This window comes from Orbicella franksi, chromosome 3 (genome assembly GCF_964199315.1).
Source record: "Orbicella franksi chromosome 3, jaOrbFran1.1, whole genome shotgun sequence".
In the NCBI taxonomy this organism is placed as follows: domain Eukaryota; kingdom Metazoa; phylum Cnidaria; class Anthozoa; order Scleractinia; family Merulinidae; genus Orbicella; species Orbicella franksi.
In genome coordinates this window covers 28390707-28408491 of record NC_138147.1, presented here as the reverse complement: position 1 = coordinate 28408491, position 17785 = coordinate 28390707, and the positions used below count along the sequence as shown (strand labels likewise).

Genomic DNA, 17785 nt, shown 5'->3' with positions numbered 1-17785 from the left:
TAGGTTTTATTTGCTTTTTCAATTGTATTTTTTCTGTTTCTTTTAATGCCATTTTGTTTTGTTTTTTAATCACAAAAATATTTTAATTTAAAATCAAAAGTAAATAAATCAAGAAATAAATTTAAATCGAAGAAAATATCTCAAGAAACAAAATAAGAACAAATGATTTTAAAAATGAAAGTAATTTCAAACGTAACCAAAATTTGCTGCGAAATAAATTTAAAAAAAAATTAAAAAAATAGTTTGAAAAAAATAGGCGTTTTAAATATGACACCCGTGATAAGAAGCAGCATAACTTGCGACAGTTAATCAAACAGCAGGGCCCGGCGTAGCATCACAAAATGCAAGTAACATGTTCACGGAATATTCCAAACTTTGTCCCTCCAGAGCTAATACTTAGAGAGCTTAAAACATATCTTGCAATAAAAATGAGTCAAAGACAACTAGCACCTGGCAAGATACAGAGGTGTCAAACTCTACAAATTACACGCAGAAAACAGCGGAAACCACACAGACCTATCAACTCTAACGGCTCTACTCTGGTGAAATGTCCTCCCCATAAAACTTAAACTTCCGAAGAAATTCAGCACTATCGAGACATTAGTTATCCAATCCAAGGTCGGAAGACACAATACCTTACTCTTAGGGCTGTACAGACCGCCAAAAGCAACTGGAAAGGATAATTATGTAAGATTGGAAAATGAGCTTCATGATACTATTACCTTGGCCACCTTGCAAAAGGAATTACTCATTGTTACGGGAGATTTGAACTTGAACAAGCTAAAAACTGACGGTAGAGAGTGTAAAATACTATGTGATGTGGAAGACGTACACGGGCTGTCGTGTTTAACTGATAAGCCAAGAAGAACGACCGAGAAGAGTCAAACATTATTGGATATTATCCTAGCCAATTAACAGACCAGAGCTCTTCGTTGACTGTGATATTCACGACCCTGGAATAAGCGATCTTGCTGCAGTGTATGATGTTATGACTATCAGAGCAACATACCAACCAACCTAAGTCATCTCTTACAGAAGTTTTAAAAATCTAAATGAGAAGGCGTTCATGTTTGATGTTGACTCTGCGCCTTGGCATGTTGCTGACATCTTTGATAGTCTGGATGATCAATACAGTTACTGGAATACATTATTGAGTCAGGTCCTAGATGACCACGCGCCCGTAAAGAGGATGAGGGTGAGATCAAAAGATGTCCCGTATATGAATAGTGACTGGAAAAGAGCTATTAGAATGAAAGAATGATACACAAAAAGGGCATGGCGTGCCAGACGGAGGAAACTCTTCAACAGATAAAAAAGTGGAGAAATGAAGCTAAAACTAAACTTCGGAGAAAAGCACTGAAAGAGTATTGGAAAAAGAAGGCGGACAACAAGGCTAAGCCCACGGAATGCTATAAAGTTTTCAAGCCTTCTCTTGATGCAAAGGCCAAGGGCACCGACAGCAGGTGTGTGTTAATTAGTTCCTTTTGTTGTGTACTTCTGTGATCGAATCTTATTTAGTATCTTAGCGTAGTATTTACGCTGACTACTTTTTGATGTATTGTTATTCAGTTTCGTTATGTTATCGATTCCAAATCGTTAGTTTGTCTCGTGTAAGTTTTGACTATTTGTTACGCAACTTTTCCGCTAAATTGATAGAAATTCGTTATATATCGTTATTTCAGTTTACGATCGTTTATGTTGATGCAATAAATCGCCGATAACCGTCAACTTTGGTTTTCCGTGGTTTTTACTTGTCTACCCTTAAAGACGACCTGTAAAGTAGTCCCACCCACTAGTTTGTCGCGACACGCCTAGAGTTCGTTTTGTTTCGTCTCGTTTTGGGATTTGCCAGTCGCTGCAGACGTTACAGCACTCTATAAGTCGTAAAAGAGTTAGCCCAAATGTCTTAATATTACCATATGCTAATGAGGCAACATTTTGACCCAATATGCAGTTCTAAGCTCTCGTAAGCGACCACCTCCTGTAAGCGACCACATAGGCTTGACATTTTGGGTGGTCGCTTACGGGAGGTTCGACTGTAGTTTCGCCAGTTATTTTCGGTTACGTAACGTTGCATATTTTCGTATACATTTTTTCATCCGTTGTTTCTATTGTTTGGTATAGTTTCTTCTGCCGTTAGTTTTCTTGTTGTCGTTGTCATTATGTTTTAGTCGTCGTAGTGGCCACACAAATCTTGTAAGTTTCGTTATTTTTCCGCCATTTTTGCTTGCCTTATTTGTATTTCGTTTTGGTTTCCTGCTCTGTATATTTAGCTTGTTTATACGCGTTTCTTTTCAGCGAATCGCTAGTAAAAGTGGGAATTTCTTAGACGCATGGATTTTGATTACATTTCATTCGAAGATTTATGCGACCTCGTTATGGATGTGTTTGGAAGTCGAGATAGAAGGAGAGTCCATTCTACAGATCTAGAAGCTCTCGGAAGTCGTCGATTTAAGAATTCAAGATCGGGATGTTTGGCGAGAGTCACAACGTTGTGTCGAGCTACTGAGGCCCTCCTAGAAGATGCGAGAAACGTCGAAGAAGTCCCAAAGAAACTGTTGGAAGTTAATGAAGCATTTGGTCGTTTTGAGGAAGCTCACTACGACGATCGACATCACAGCGCTAACTGGAGATCACTGATGGGCCGATGAATGGGCTAAGCCGAGGACGACGAAGCCGTCAAAAAGTAAATATAAGGAGAGGAAATCACTGATATTGGCAGGGAGAATGAGAAAGTATAAGAACAGGAAAGAAAATAGAACCCGCAATACAGAGATTTTATTACTTGGTCACGCGTCCGGTACTAGCTTTGATAATCGGACAGGAAGAGGTACTCTATTTGTAGCATTTTGTCGGAGAAGCTTCATGGATGTTTTCTACGGTGTCACATATCCTTATGTAAGTTCCTAATCGTTGAGTTTAACAATATTTCCTAACAATACCAGTGGGCTTTAACTTAATTTGCCGTTTCTCTCGCTCGAAACATAAATGATATATGATTAAAGCCTCAGTTCCGTAGCATCAAAACGACCACTGTTTAAAGACGATCCATTTTCCAAGTTGAGTCGCTCATAGCTACTTTGAGTTAAAAGCTATGACCTGCTGACGAGATGGCGTGGACTGCAATAACAGATTCTTCAAAAACAACAAACATATATTAAACGCGTGTATATTTAAAAAGAAAATCCAAAACAATGAAAACGGTACGTAACTATATGAACATGATTAAACTCTGCTAAGTAATTTTGATTTCTTTTGATTCATTAGTATGGAGTCTTCTTTGCTGTGAAATTACTGATCACGTTTAGAACAAATGTCCAATTGCCCTTTGGCCAACGGCGCGAAGTAAGCAGCACCAAGCATGAAAAGAAGAAAGAAAGCTAACGCAGTACGGGAAGTCATTGTTTTACGGCCTCAGTTACGAAATTTGCTTCTTGTTCAGTTGCGAGCTTGCTTTATACGCAGACGCTCTTTGGGCTTGTCACGCAATGCTCCTCCCCCTTCCTTACCCTTTGTTTAAAACGATCAGCCGGAGAGCACGTGAAGATCACCTAAGAGCCAATCGACGCTAGGGTATCGTTCCTTTTTTTTTTTCTTCACGAAATGTTTCATAGCTTCACCATCCCTAAAATATTAACAGCTCATTCTATGCTATTTCAACTTCTTCAAATAAGAATTAAATTCCTTGGTGAACGATACGCTGTTACTCCTGGAATGGTGATTTCAAACAGTTATTGTCTCCATCGCAAGGAAATATAACCAATATAACCAATAGTGACTATACCTTATCAATGTTTATACGTGACAACTAATGATTAAACGACAGAAGACCGTATTCAGTCACAGCTCAATTGTGACAACTTCCGTCCTTCAGAAACGGTACATTAAAATTATTAAATTCCATGGTGGACAATTTGTTGTTATCCCCAAAGAGTTTTAAAGAAAAACTTTTGTTAACACTGCAGTAGAAAGTATATGTATCAAGAGGACAACTTCATGCCACTTTACTTTACTTCTAAGAACCAAACATTCTAGTAATGAAAGTAGTTATTTTAGGTAACCAATAATGATACCATATTGTGGGAAGATTTAATTATTAAGCATTGTACGAACACACAAGCTAAAACCAGATTTTATGTCTATCTAACGCCAAATCCAGCGAACAGTTTGGATTAAATTCCTTGGTGGAAGGTTCGTTGTTCAGAGTTTTGAAACGGGACTTATTGTCACCATTGCACGCAACGTGACATATGTGAAAAGGGCAATTAGTTCATGGCAGTATTCCATCTATTTCTGTCAATTAGTCTTTCATTAAGCGGAAAATGTTAAAATACCACTAAACAATGGACGAAAATTAAAGACAGCATTCAATTTTATGTTGATTAGTTACAAGGTTACCAGCGCCGTTATAGTAAACGAACGCATTGTGGTCCTAGTATTAGTACATGAATGCCTTACAGCGCACAAAATAATGAACGAAATCTGTTTTTCAAGGCGGATGGAGCCGACTGCTTTTACAAAACCGCCCTCTGAGAATTAGTATGATACAGAAGACTTTTGAATTTCTCTGGCTCGAAGAGACTTTTGATTGAGCAATTTTAAGAGGAGTACCGAAGACAAAAGCAGAGTAAACGGTAGCTATAGATGACGATTGTCTTGGCAGTTCTGGTCTAAGCTTCAATAATACTTGTCCACTACACAGATTTCAATTTAGAAAAATAGTAACAGCTCAGTCCGATGTCTTTCCAACTTCTTCAAACAAGAATAATTAAATTTCTCGGTGAACGATATGTTGTTTGTCCCGAAATGGTGATTTTAAACAGTTATTACTGATAGATAAGGTATTTCAAAAGGCGAATTTCACGCCTGGTGTATTTTTATCTCAGTGAGCGATCTCTTCTAAGCGCGAAGGAGGTTATCTTAGGTAACCAATAGTGACACCTTATCATTAATTGCCCGTACGCGAGAAGTTATGACTAAAATACAGAAGAGCGTATGAATTGTGACAACGTAAGTCCTTCAAAAGCTGCGAATAAAAATAATTGAATTCCTCGGTAGACGATATGTTGTTATCTTATCCCCAAATAGGTTTACTTGAAAAAAGCGTTTCCCGCAATTGCAACAGAAAGTAGTCGTTTTCAGAGGACATTTCCGTGCCAGTTTACTTTACTTTCAAGAACCAAACATTCTTGTATTGAAAGTGGTTATTTTAGGTAACTATTAGTGATACCTTGTCATTTCATGTGGGAATATTTATTCTTTTAACACTGGAAGAACACTCAAGCTTACAACTGGAAATTATGTCTTTCTAATGTCAAATCCAGCAAAACAAAATAATTAAATTCCTTGGTGGAAGACTCTTTGTTCAGATTTTTGAAACCGGACTTATTGTCACCATTGCACGGAAGGTGATACTGCGAATTATTTCATGGCAGTTTTCAATTTCCATCAATCAATCAATCCAATATTAGTTGGAGACTGAAAAATACCACTAAACAATGGACGAAAATTAAACACAGTTTCAATAACATTTTGAGTCCCAATCAGACGACGATCGAATAGCATCCCATGATGCATCTGGTTTAGGCTTATATTATCACTGCGTACGTGACGTCATCATTTATTCCACGCTCTCGGGATGAAGCCATGGCGTGCTTTCACACTTGTCTGGATTCCGTGGCTTCTGCTTTTAAGAGTACCGAGTTAGTTTATATTCAATGCGTTTCAAAGGAGAATTTTGCCGTTTCAGTGAAGGGTTTTACTTGTGTTTCGTTGGTCTGTCGAGAAACACATGTAAGCTATGTGGAAAGCATGGACGAACGAAGAAGAGCTCTCGTTCCTGTGGTTATTGTGAATTAGCCTACGGACGAATTATTCGCTGGGGTAAGAAGCCCTGTGCTGATACGAATAAGTTTCAACAGGTACATTCTCCGAACAGAAGTTCAGGTGATTTTTCTTTTGACATCTCTTGTCCGCTTCTTAGCAGGCTTGTTCCGTGTTGTGCCGTTTGCTGCATGACATCTCTTGATTACGGCTCCATTGAACTATTGAAATTTACGAAGTTAAACACTCCGTTATTAAGGCTAGTTATTACTGCTGAGCACTTTGCAGTTTCGGAAAGAATAGTAACCAAAACACCTTCGAAAATAATCATTTTGACTCTAAAAAATGACCAAGCTCGGGAATAAAGCGCCAAACGAACTGAGACTTGAAGCAGACATTCACACACGCAACACTCGTAATTGCACTGGTATGTTACGAAATTTCAGTCCACTTCGATCGCTTGAAAGGTCATAAAAATGTGGGTACTTCTCGGTACTTCTTTGCCAAAAATCATTACTATGTCTATATTTTGTGGCGTGATGCCCAAAAATCGAAGACATCAACATACTGTGCAAAGAAAAGCGAATATTCATGACCTTGTTACGGGTCAACGAACACTTTTGTGATGCGAATAGTCACATAACACGATCAACGACAAGAATACTATAATAAGGCCGCGCTTTTAAACACCTACAAATCATTATAATCGCGTAAAAGATTTAAAGAATGCACTTTTCTAACCTTTTAGTGCAATAAAAATAAGAAATAGACCGTAGAGATAACCACATTATTTCACGCTGAAATCCATGATAACTTCGATGTTGCGTCACGTACGTAGAAAATTGTATCATGGGATACTATTCGATCGTCGTCTGAGTCCCAGTTTAAACAAGCTGATTAAACTCTTCAGGGCTCCCAAGGATATTGAGATACCTGTGATTCATCTGTAAACTGCCAAAACGATGGACTGATCTTTCGTGTTTAGATTCCAACAAATTAAAAGCTATTTGGTACATAACAAAGCTGAGTGTATAATTTGATCCATCGATAGCTTTGATAGCCTTTAGCCGAAGCGTTGCCAAAATACACGTTCCAGGGTTTCTCGCTCAAAAGTGTTTTAATTCTTCCGCGAATTTTTTCTGTCTCAGTTTCTTATATAATTACATAAATTTTATGGCTTGAACCTTCTTACTTCCCAATGCCTATATAATTGCAAACATCCATTAGTAGTTCGGGAGAAAAAAAAAAGTTCGCATCCTCGACCTTCAGCAGTGTGATCACTTTGCCAGCCTTGAACTGATGAATTATTCATGGATAACTCACACAAAAACGTTGATGAATGACCAACCCGGGCTCAAGTGATTCGCATAGCGGGTTACAGATTCAAATTGCAGTTGTTTTGAGCTGCAAATCACTCAATTTACGCAGTAAAATGACTTATTATACTTAACTGTTGGGAATCACACAATTTGTTCTGGAAATGACTTTTTTTACTGGCCATGTTAGCTGTGATGGATATCACGAGTTAAAAGATAAACACGAAGGAAGAAACTAGGAGCTGACTCATAACATATATACCTCGTTCAATGAACACAAGGCGAGAAAGAACAAAACGATACAAAAACATTGCTTGACCTCTCTTATCCTGAAAATTTATAGGCCAGTCCTAACAGATAGCCCTGACAAACAAAGAACGCGCTCATGCCCGCCTAGCCTGAATTATCAATCATCCCCCGCCCTCAGCCTAATACCCGCTAATTAGGCTAAGGGCCGGAGGTGATTGATGTTTCAGGCTAATTCCCGCCCTGTTTTAGAACAGGTGTATATGTTTCTTCGGACCACTTTGCATTTGATTTTCGAGTGTCAAATGGCTCGATTCTAGTTAATCGAAGGTGCCTCACCTCGATCTTTCGATCGCCCACCATCGCTAATTTAAACAGCTGATGATTCACGACATCCACCGTTTATACCAATGACACGCATGAAAGTGACTACTTTGACAGGCGAAACTTAACCGTGTTGACAACTCTCCAAAAGATGTTTTTGAAAATATACGACCTTTTTTTCATTCATAACCTGCAACTGTTGTAACTTAACAACTTTCGTTTTCTCCACGAAAAAGACCAATTGAAAAGTGTTTTTTCCTCACGCTATTTGGAGTAAACTTCCCATGCCAAATAAACAATTATGCCAAGAAATATACGCCTTGCTAACAAGGAAGTCCTGAACGTTTTCCGTTTTACCTGAAAATGACTAAACTTGTCACAAAAATATTTTTTGCTTACCGTTCGAATAACATCACGGCCATTTGTCTACAATATTTTTATCTCATCTTTGGTCTACTACGCCACTGACGAATTTTGAGTCTGACAGTCGAGCTTCGTTCAATAAACAAACGCTTCAATTTACATTAAATACAGAAGAGCCGTCTCGAAAGAAAGATGTTTGCAAAACAAACTATTGTTTTTAATAGCACGGTATGAAAAGTTTAACAGGAATGTCGCTTATCTCAATTCAATTCTCAAATTCTAAACAGACATAAGTTCAATCACTCAAAGGATTGTAGCTTCCAAATTTTATGTTCATTATAAAATACTGCTTCGTATAAAATGACATCCCGCCTGTCGATTTTAATTTCGGCTTGTCAGTAGTTAAGTTGTTTTGCCCTCACAGCTGCAGCAATATGCGCCATCTATAAAACAAAATTGTAAAAATTTGCATGTTTCAATAAAATGAAAATTCAGCTTAAGCCTCAACGAAGACTTGTGTCATAATTTTCTAATAAGTCTAACCAGAGAGTTCACTACGTATTCCACAGTATCCTTGTTTTATTCCGCGGTAAATGTATAATAAATAATTTTGTGGATATTCATTGGGTGTTGGAACTAAAGACGAATCATGGAACTGCGTGTATTGGGTCGGTAGCCAGGGAACCCTAATAAACATGGACGGAGAAACATGTGGATGCCTTGCTCTTGTAAGCGTGAGCTGCCGATCAAAATAACACGCCAATACTGATACCAAATCATGCGAAGTATGAGACGAGGTAGACAACAGAAATATCTACACGGTGAAAAATAAACATCATGCATATATACACCAGTTACAATTTCTTTAGAATTGGCAAAGAAGCACCCGTTCAAAAACATGCAACCCAGAAAAATTAACGCGCGAGAAGAAACAAGGAGCTGCCTACAGACTTTTAAAAATATATATCTGATTCCATGAACAAGAAGCGAGAAAGAACAAAACAATACGAAAATATTGTTTGACCCCTCTTATCCTGCAAATTTATGCGCCAGTCCAAACAGGCACCCAAGGTAAACAAAAAACGCGTGTATACCCCGTTTTAGAACTAGCTTATGTTGAATACGGCTATTGTATTCCAATTCGCGAGTGTATTTTCTTCTTTGAAGCGCTTTACATTTCGAACGTAAAATGATCGATTCTACTCAGTCAAAGGTGGCCATGGCCCACCTCGATCTTTCGATCGCCCGCCATCCCTAATTTAAACAGCTTATAATTCAGAGAATCCACCGTTTGTAACAATGACATACACGAGTGAAAGTGATTACTTTGTCCAAAGAAACTTAGCCGTGTTGAACAACTCTCCAAAATTAATTTTAAAAAATCTAGGCCTTTTTTATTCATCACTCGCACATGTTTAAACCTAACAACTGCGGTTTTCTCCAGGAAAGTGACTAATTAAAAGTCGTGTCTTTCCCTCAGGCTATTTAGAATTAACTTCCAATGCCAAATAAACAATGATGGTAAGAAATATGAAACTTGCTTACAAGATAGTCCTCTACCTTTTTCCGTTTTACCTGAAAATGACTAGAAAAATATATTCTGCTTTCCATTCCAATAATTTTATCGCCATTTTTCTACAACAAAGAAGTATGTTAAGTGTAACAGTTGGCGGGCTTCGTGCAATAAATAAACGCTTAAATTTATATTAAAGACGGAAGAGCTGTCTCCCAAAAAAGATGTCTGCATCACAAACCATTGTTTTTAATGTTCGGTTTGAGAAGTTTAACAAGAATGCCCGCCATGCACGCTTACTTCAATTCAGCTCTCAAATTCTAAACATGATGTAAGTCCAAGCACTCCAGAGTGTATCTTCAAAATTTTATGTTCACTATAAGATACTGCTTTACACAAAGAAGCACAGTCCAGCTGTACATATTAATTTCAAGATGTTAGTAGTTAACTCGTTTTTCCCTCGCCGCTGCTGAAATATGCGCCATTAATAAAACAAAATTGTAAAACAATTGCAGTCCCAAAAACATAAAAATTAATTCACCTTAAACCTTATTGAAGACTGATTCATAATTTTAGAGGAAATACCGCCTGACCGAACGTTAATATAAGTACGTATCCCACAGCATCTTTGTTCTATTCTTTAAATGTTTAATAAAACGTTTCGTGAAAGTTGGGGGACCAAAGACGAATAATGGAAACACCAGAGAAGGGCTGAACTCGAGGCGGTTATTGTAAACATTAAGTGCACAATTTCTAAGTTATTCCGTAACGGACTGCACGCTATCGATCTTTCTTCCCGACTAATTGCGCATCTCATAAAAAAATTCCGAGCCTTCCGTGTGTTCTTTAAACTAAAGGAAACATCAAAACCTACTACATGCTAACTCTAATAAAACCGTATTCTGTGCAAGATGTAGTCCACACGGAGAAAAATGGAAATTTATTGTTTTGATCTCTATTTACAGCTGTTAAATGGAAAGTCGCCATTTAAAACAAATTGTCTATTTACTACAGTGATTAAATCTTTCTCCATGGCTTTCTTATTCCTAGAGAAACATTTCATACTGATATATTAAAATGCGTTTTAAAATCTTAACTCTGCACATCATCACCTTTTCATGGCATAGGTCTACAAGTCTACCTAAAGAAAGCTAGCTAAGAAAAATGACAAAGCACCTGTCTAATTGTGTCCTTCACAGCTTTTCTGACTTCATCTAGCTTCCAACAGCAAAGAATCGGGTTTAAAGACGAGTTTAAGTAAACTAAAGTGGCTGTATAAATCAAAGCGTGATAAGCAGATGCAGATAGTCCAATATTAGCCCACAGTGTCTCCACTATACCAAAGGGTAGATAACAAACGACCAGCGTCAATTGCAGCCATATTGCAGCGGACACTGCCTTTTTGTATCGCGCTATGTTCATTTGATTTGTTTGGTTAGGTTGTTGAACGTGATTTTGAATTTGAGTTTTATGATGACGGAGGGTGAGGAAAATCTTTGTGTAAGAGACGAGCGAGATTACTAGACACAGAAATGTACCTATGATACCACACCATATGGTTATAAGGGGATTCCAAAAGCGCATTGCTGAAAAGACAGCGGGAAAAACCCACAAGGTAAACAAGATCACGTAGGTTCGCTTTAAAGTTACAACTTGTCTGTATCTCAGTCCCAATAACAGGGCGAGAAGTCTGTCCACGCTTATTGTGGTCAGAGTTGCGACCGACACTCCACACAAAACATAACTTGTCATAAACCCTACCACCGATAAGTGAGGACATATATTCCAATGTTCATTCGCTACAGACATATAATAGGTAACAGTAAGAGGCTCTGCAATAAGACCAACACAGAGATCAGTTGTTGCAAGGCTACGAAGCAAGAGTTTGGACGGTGGATGAAGTGAAGACTCCTTGTGAAGAGCAATTAGGATCAGAGCATTTCCAAGAAATGCAGTAAAGGACAGAAAAGAGTTTAAAACTGAAAGAAATGTGAAGTGGCCATGTAGTCTAGCAGTTATATGTGGCGAACAAGTTAAGTCTTCGAATGTTTTCTGATGTCCATTTCCAGTAAAGTTTAGTAGTGCCATACCGATCTGCAAGATAGCTATGTGTATTTGAATCACCAACGAAACTTCTCAGTGCAGTAAAGTTACGAAGTTGCTTGTTACCACAGTAACTAATGAACAATCCAAATGCTCTTTATGGCGTTTGTTGTTTTATCAGACAGATCAATAAAGGGATCACTGACAGTTTGAAAAGACAACTTAACTTGCCAAGCAGCTGGTTTACTACAAAAGACTCTGAAGACTGGCTAGTTTTGTTTTCGAACGTCAAACGAGATAAACGACAAATGTAAATTAAAAACAAATTTAGCTTTAGCCGCAATGAAGACTTATGCCATAACAACTCTGCTCTTTTCTATAAATGTGCATAAATCATTTTGTGGGAAGGGGGAGGAATGATGACTCAGCGCGCATCTTATAAGAAACTTCGGTCTTTCCGCTTGTGCTCTGAACTAAAATCACGAAAAAAAAACTTACTAAATTCTTACCTTAGTGAAACCGTATTTTGTGCATGATGTAGTCCACACGGAGAAAAATGGAAATTTATGGTTTTTCATTTCCGTTTACAGCTGCTAAATGGCAAGTCGTCATTTAAAACAATTTTCTATTCACATCAAATGATGAAAACTTTGTCGATAGCTCTCTTATTATTAGACAAACGTTTCGTACTGATATGCATTGTACAGCTTCAAAACGGAAAAACATTGGGACTTCTTGTTAGATAGGCCCATCTGTTTCTTTTACAGTTAACAATTCTCGGACGTGGTTAAGCAAAATATCGCAATTTGTCAGTGGCGAGCAGATTAATTATTTGCTGAAGCCGAAGGCTTTAGATGGTAATTGATCTGCGAGAGAAATCATGATATTTTGCGATCACCAGTTCAATAATTGTTCTGTCCTCAGATCACCAAGTTTGTTTTCAAATTTAAGTCACTGTCTGACATCTTTGTGAAGCGATCTACAATTATTCACATAAGAGCGTCGTTACAATTACGTATGACCAGAATATTGTTTGCAGTAAAACACATTTAGACTGTATTAGACCGTTATTTGTAAGCAGTTATTCAGGTTATTTGCCGGTCACGTGGTAGGCTCTTTCATCTCATGAAAGGGGAGAAAAATGCATCGAATGATAATAACTACTTAAGAGGCGCCCTCTGTAAATATCGACTATGGTCATTTGGACCAGAAAAAATCAAATTCCTCAAACTTTGTCAGATGACTGGTCTAGATAGGTGATTCACAAAAATATATCTTTCAGTTCAATTCGATTCGTATTTTAGCGCTGGGGCCACCATCTTGGTTTTGCCCCTCTGAGAGGGCTTTCAGCGGCCATTTTAGGGCACATTTTTAACAATTTGCCATAAAAATAAAACGATATAAATCCGGGTAAAAACCCTTTATTCGAGACAAGCAAATTTTTCTTGTTACGCTGAGAGGTTGTTTTGGCAATTTGATCATCATCTGATTTTTTTACAGAATTTTAAATTTCTTCCCTTTCGGACTACTCATAAAGCGCCATAAAAAAGGCGAAATTTCAAGGAAAATATCGCCAAAAGTACATCACTTGAGATCCCAAAACTACCCTCCACTTAAAGAGCAATGTCTCACCGGTAAAAATGTGTAATAAAAGTTTGGGGCAGTTAAAACTGTAAAATACTAGAAGAAGAAGTTTAAGCTGTGCTTTTGTCAACAAATACCGCCGTCCTAATTAGCATGATAGGGACCTTAAGATACGAGGACGGGAAGGCCAGGACGGCAACGGCAGTGGACGCGGGAAACTTACGCGGGTCTCGTCGTGTCGCCAAAAACAAAATTCTTGAGATGTGTACATTCGCAAAGGACGGCGACGTCAATAATTCGAACCTCGTACAAGCTATTCACAGAGGCAATGACATCCATTAGACTATAAAAGAGATGGTAGAAATCTTATCCTATTAGGCTTAAACGATAGTGAACAGCGATGCTTAATTTCTTTTTTTTATATAAGCGAAGCAAACATCTGTCAATATTTTAATAGAGAAACCATTTCCGTATTAAAAAAATTTCCGTATTAAAAAAATTAAACGAACAATCTGATCGACCTGCTCCAGATGGCTTTTTACCACTAAAGCGTTTGAGAATTCTGTCGCCGAAATATCCTGACTTTTGGTGAACGTTTCAATGTCCATCTGTAATTGTAAAAGCATTATAAAAATCAGACAAACGTTGCATCAAGTTCCGGGTAGTGTAAAAAAAAAAAACAACTAAACATCAGTTTGAAAATATGTATTTTATTTGTTCGATAGATGCTCCATGGCACGCATTCTTACGACATTTTATCGACTGTACTTACACTGATGTACTCTCAATGCATACAGTTTGTATTGAGCTTGCACACTCGTGATAGCGTCTGAACAGTGACTGTAGAAACACAAACGATCAGACGAGGAGTATTTTTATTCACATTTTCGCATCTCAGCGTAGTATTCTACACTACAATTACGAAAACTGTGAACCTTATAAACATTCTTATCAATATAACTGAAAATGAACGTCTAAAACTTCCTGCAGTTATCAGAAACACTGCTACCGGCAGAAACCGCCCGATTGTTTACATCTGATGATCCTGGAAGCTGATATACACTTGCTTGTGTTAAAGCGAGGGAATCTATTCGATGAGAACTGTGACGGAGTCCAATATTTCGGTAATTGTTGTGACTAAGATGATAACTTATACGTTTCTTCATGGTGCTCTACTCAGAATGCATGACAGATCTGCCGATGGTGTTTTTCACTTTGCGATTTTAGCTTTACTTAAGACTTGGCAAACTTTGATTGTTTTTCAATAGTGTCCGCCAAAGTTTCTAAAGGTTACCGGCTGGTAAGTCAAAAACAACTTCTATATTAATTTTTTAAAGGAAAAATATCTAAACTTTTAGCTACTTACTTTCTCTTACTGTTTTTAATCGGCTTTCATCGTTTCAATGCGCTTGGATTTTCAGAGGCGGGCTCTTTCTAATTTGCATAATCCGTAATCGGCCCTTGGGCATTACGGCTGTATAATGACCGCTCAGATTTCAGCCAATCAGAGCGCGCGTTATATTGGCCACAAGCCAAAGCCATATAATAATTAACAATTATTGGATGAGGTATAGCAAAATATCGTGATTTGTCAGTGGCGAGCAGAGGTTATTCTGCAATGCAGTATTTACACTTAATATGGAAATGTTCCTCAAAAGTGAGATAGTACTAATGAGAAAAAAAAAAAATGTGAAGAGCTTTACTCGGTAAATTGAACAGTGTAAATGACATTTACATACTTAGAAAAAACTTAGAGCGTAGAAGTTCTTGCCCTGACCATTTCTCGGTAATAGAAATAACTTTTACATATATATATATATATATACACAATTTAGTTGGTGAAAGCGCTCTCCTCTCTCCACTCTCTCTCTCTCTGCTCTTTTTCTTCACGCTAATTTTGTTATTAACTATTAACTCATTAACCGAATGTGACTGACTGTTTTCTTTGTTGTGCATGCATACTTTTTTGTTTGTCGAAGAAAGTTTCAGTTTCTTCCTGGCTGTTTCCTTTGTCCTGTCCGGTACCAATTCGTTTGTGATATAACTTTGTGAATTCTCTATTCTCCTTAAATTTTATCTCGTCAGGGTGATACAATGCTCTCTCAGAGTGTTCAATCATTGTTTTCAGTCGCTATAATTTTCAGGAAAAAGCGATAGTTTTCCTAATTTCCTTTTACTTTGTGTCAGGACCTTTTAGCATGCTCGTAATTGGCGCATGGGCATTACGGGAGAATAATTTTCAAGTAAAGAATTAGATCCGTTTTAGTATTAAGTATTTATAAATTATTATGAATTAGGCGTTTTTTTTAATTTTAATTTTTTATTTTAGTCGCAAATGATGTTTTATTATTTTAGCGACGTATACCACGTAAATGTAAATAATGCACTAGAATTAGCCAATCAGAGTGTGCATTATATCAGCTTTAAACACAAACCATGTGTAATAAATGTATGTAAATGATATTTTTGTAACAGAGAACTGGACAGGGCAAGAACTTCTCTTTCTTTTGTAAATTTTTATATTCATTCCTCTCAGCGCTGTCAAAATGTCTCAGGAACCTTCATTTTTGATATTCCATTATTTTGCACCATACCTAGCACAGAAGCTCACAAAATCTTAACTAATAACCAACATGTGTGTATCTCTGGCCTTTGCTGTGTACTACGCGTATGTTCTGTTATCCTGCCTTAACCGCTAGAAGCAATTTTGACAGAGCTGTTTCAACAGTTTCACTTGAATTAATTCCTAGTAACAGTGCTACATGTAGCAGTGCTATTGAGTATGAACTTTATGGAGGGTTTTAATTTTTATTTTTTATGACTACAGGAGACAACAAAATATACATGTGTATACGTAACCTGATGTTGGTGTTGGTTATTATTATTATTGGTTGCGAATCGTAGTTCATAATAGTCATCCTATTACAGGTAAGGGGGAAAAGTTCAGAAAGTTTAGAACATCTCTTCCCCCAACACACCTTCTGTCTACAGGTGCAATAATTGACAGGTTATATATATATACGAAGAGTCATGAAAAGTTGTAAACTTAACATTAAAATCTGACATTTGAATGCCTCCTTTGCTAAAATTAGTCACGATTTAATTGTTATCACTCCCTGTGAATTCATAGAGATTCCAGAGGCAAATTATCACCTAATGTGGACGTCCTGTCTTCAAGTTAGGGAAAATGACGCAAAAAAGTTACAATGAAACTAAAAAAGAATTGTGAATGTTGATGTGATGTACATTGTACATCATGTAAAGGTATTTGATGAGTGCCAAAGGCATAACATTTCATGTATTGCTTTGTCAGGACAAATTATGTAACAGTGACGTTTTAAAAGGTGTGATCAGAGAAATAATGGGTACATTGTCAAGGCAGTGCCAGTATATGGACGGCGTATGCAGACAGTAAGAGGAACTGTAGGCATTGCCGGCTAAGTTTTTTTTATGCTTTTGACTTCTTGTACTTGGATTTTGTGTCATTTCATCACAAGAATAGGTGATGAAAGATGCAATAGTTGTTGCAATTTATTTTTGAAGGCAAACTTATAAGTCTGCCTATGCTGGATAACAGCCATGTGTAAACTGAATGTAAAGCAAACACACTGTTAAAGATGGGGCAACCCTAAAACCCAGAAACCGGAATCCGGAATCCAGAACCAAAAACCGGAATCCAGAAATCGGAAACCAGAATCCACAAATCAAAGAAAACAAGTTCTTCAAATACTCGAAAATTGTTTTGCTTAGGTTTTTGCCTGTATAAAGTAAGCGGCCAAGTAAAAAGGAACTCAAACTGAAACAAAAATTCCCCATCTGTTGAAATTCGTGCAACCGTAATTTCTAGTGAGGGCCATGATTATGAGAATCTTAGTAAAGAGCGTCGTAATTATATTCCAAGCACCCTGAGAGCGTCTACAATAAGCTTGCTGGTAATTAACCACGCGGCCATGGTTCGAGCGTAGTTAATGTTCTACTTGTGTGTTTTTTAACCGCGCGGCCATGGGCCGAGCGCGGTTGATGGTATACCCGTGGTTTGTTTGTTTGTTTTTTTTTTAACCGCGCGGCCGTGGGCCGAGCGCGGTTGATCGTTTACCCGTGGTTTATTTTATTTTATTTTAACCGCGCGGCCATGGGCCGAGCGCGGTTCATGGTTTACCCGTGGTTTATTTTATTTTATTTTTTTTTTAGTTTTGTCGGTGACAAGACCCAAACTTCCACTCGGCCAAATTTTGAATGACGCAACCTGTGATGTTTACTCGCCGAAAGCTGTTGAAATATTAATACAAGGACAATGTTACGGATATTGTTTTCTTTACTTTGCGTAAAATATATTTTCTTTTGGTCTTATCGAAGCGTTGGATTCGAAGGGAAATAATAATAAATACGCTAAAAAGAAGGTATTACGTCAGCCGTGGAATGCGCTGACGTAGCAGCTTTCACTTTCGTTACGTGACAAATAAAATCGTGTTTACTTTGCAAGTTTATTTCGGCAGAAGCGACGGTCATTAATTTATGTGCAATTTTTCGAGCATTTCTTGTGGTTTTAGGCCAATGAAGTAAATTCTTTGGC

General features: G+C 37.6%; 1 protein-coding gene across 1 annotated transcript; it reads right to left on the bottom strand.

Moving 5' to 3' along the window:
* Positions 1–10692: 10692 nt before the first annotated feature.
* On the bottom strand, positions 10693–11798 carry LOC145483181 (melanocortin receptor 5-like). The gene has a single exon (XM_081461768.1). The coding sequence runs from the start codon at positions 11671–11673 to the stop codon at positions 10741–10743; it is 933 nt and encodes a 310-aa protein (XP_081317894.1). The 5' UTR covers positions 11674–11798; the 3' UTR covers positions 10693–10740.
* Positions 11799–17785: the final 5987 nt, after the last annotated feature.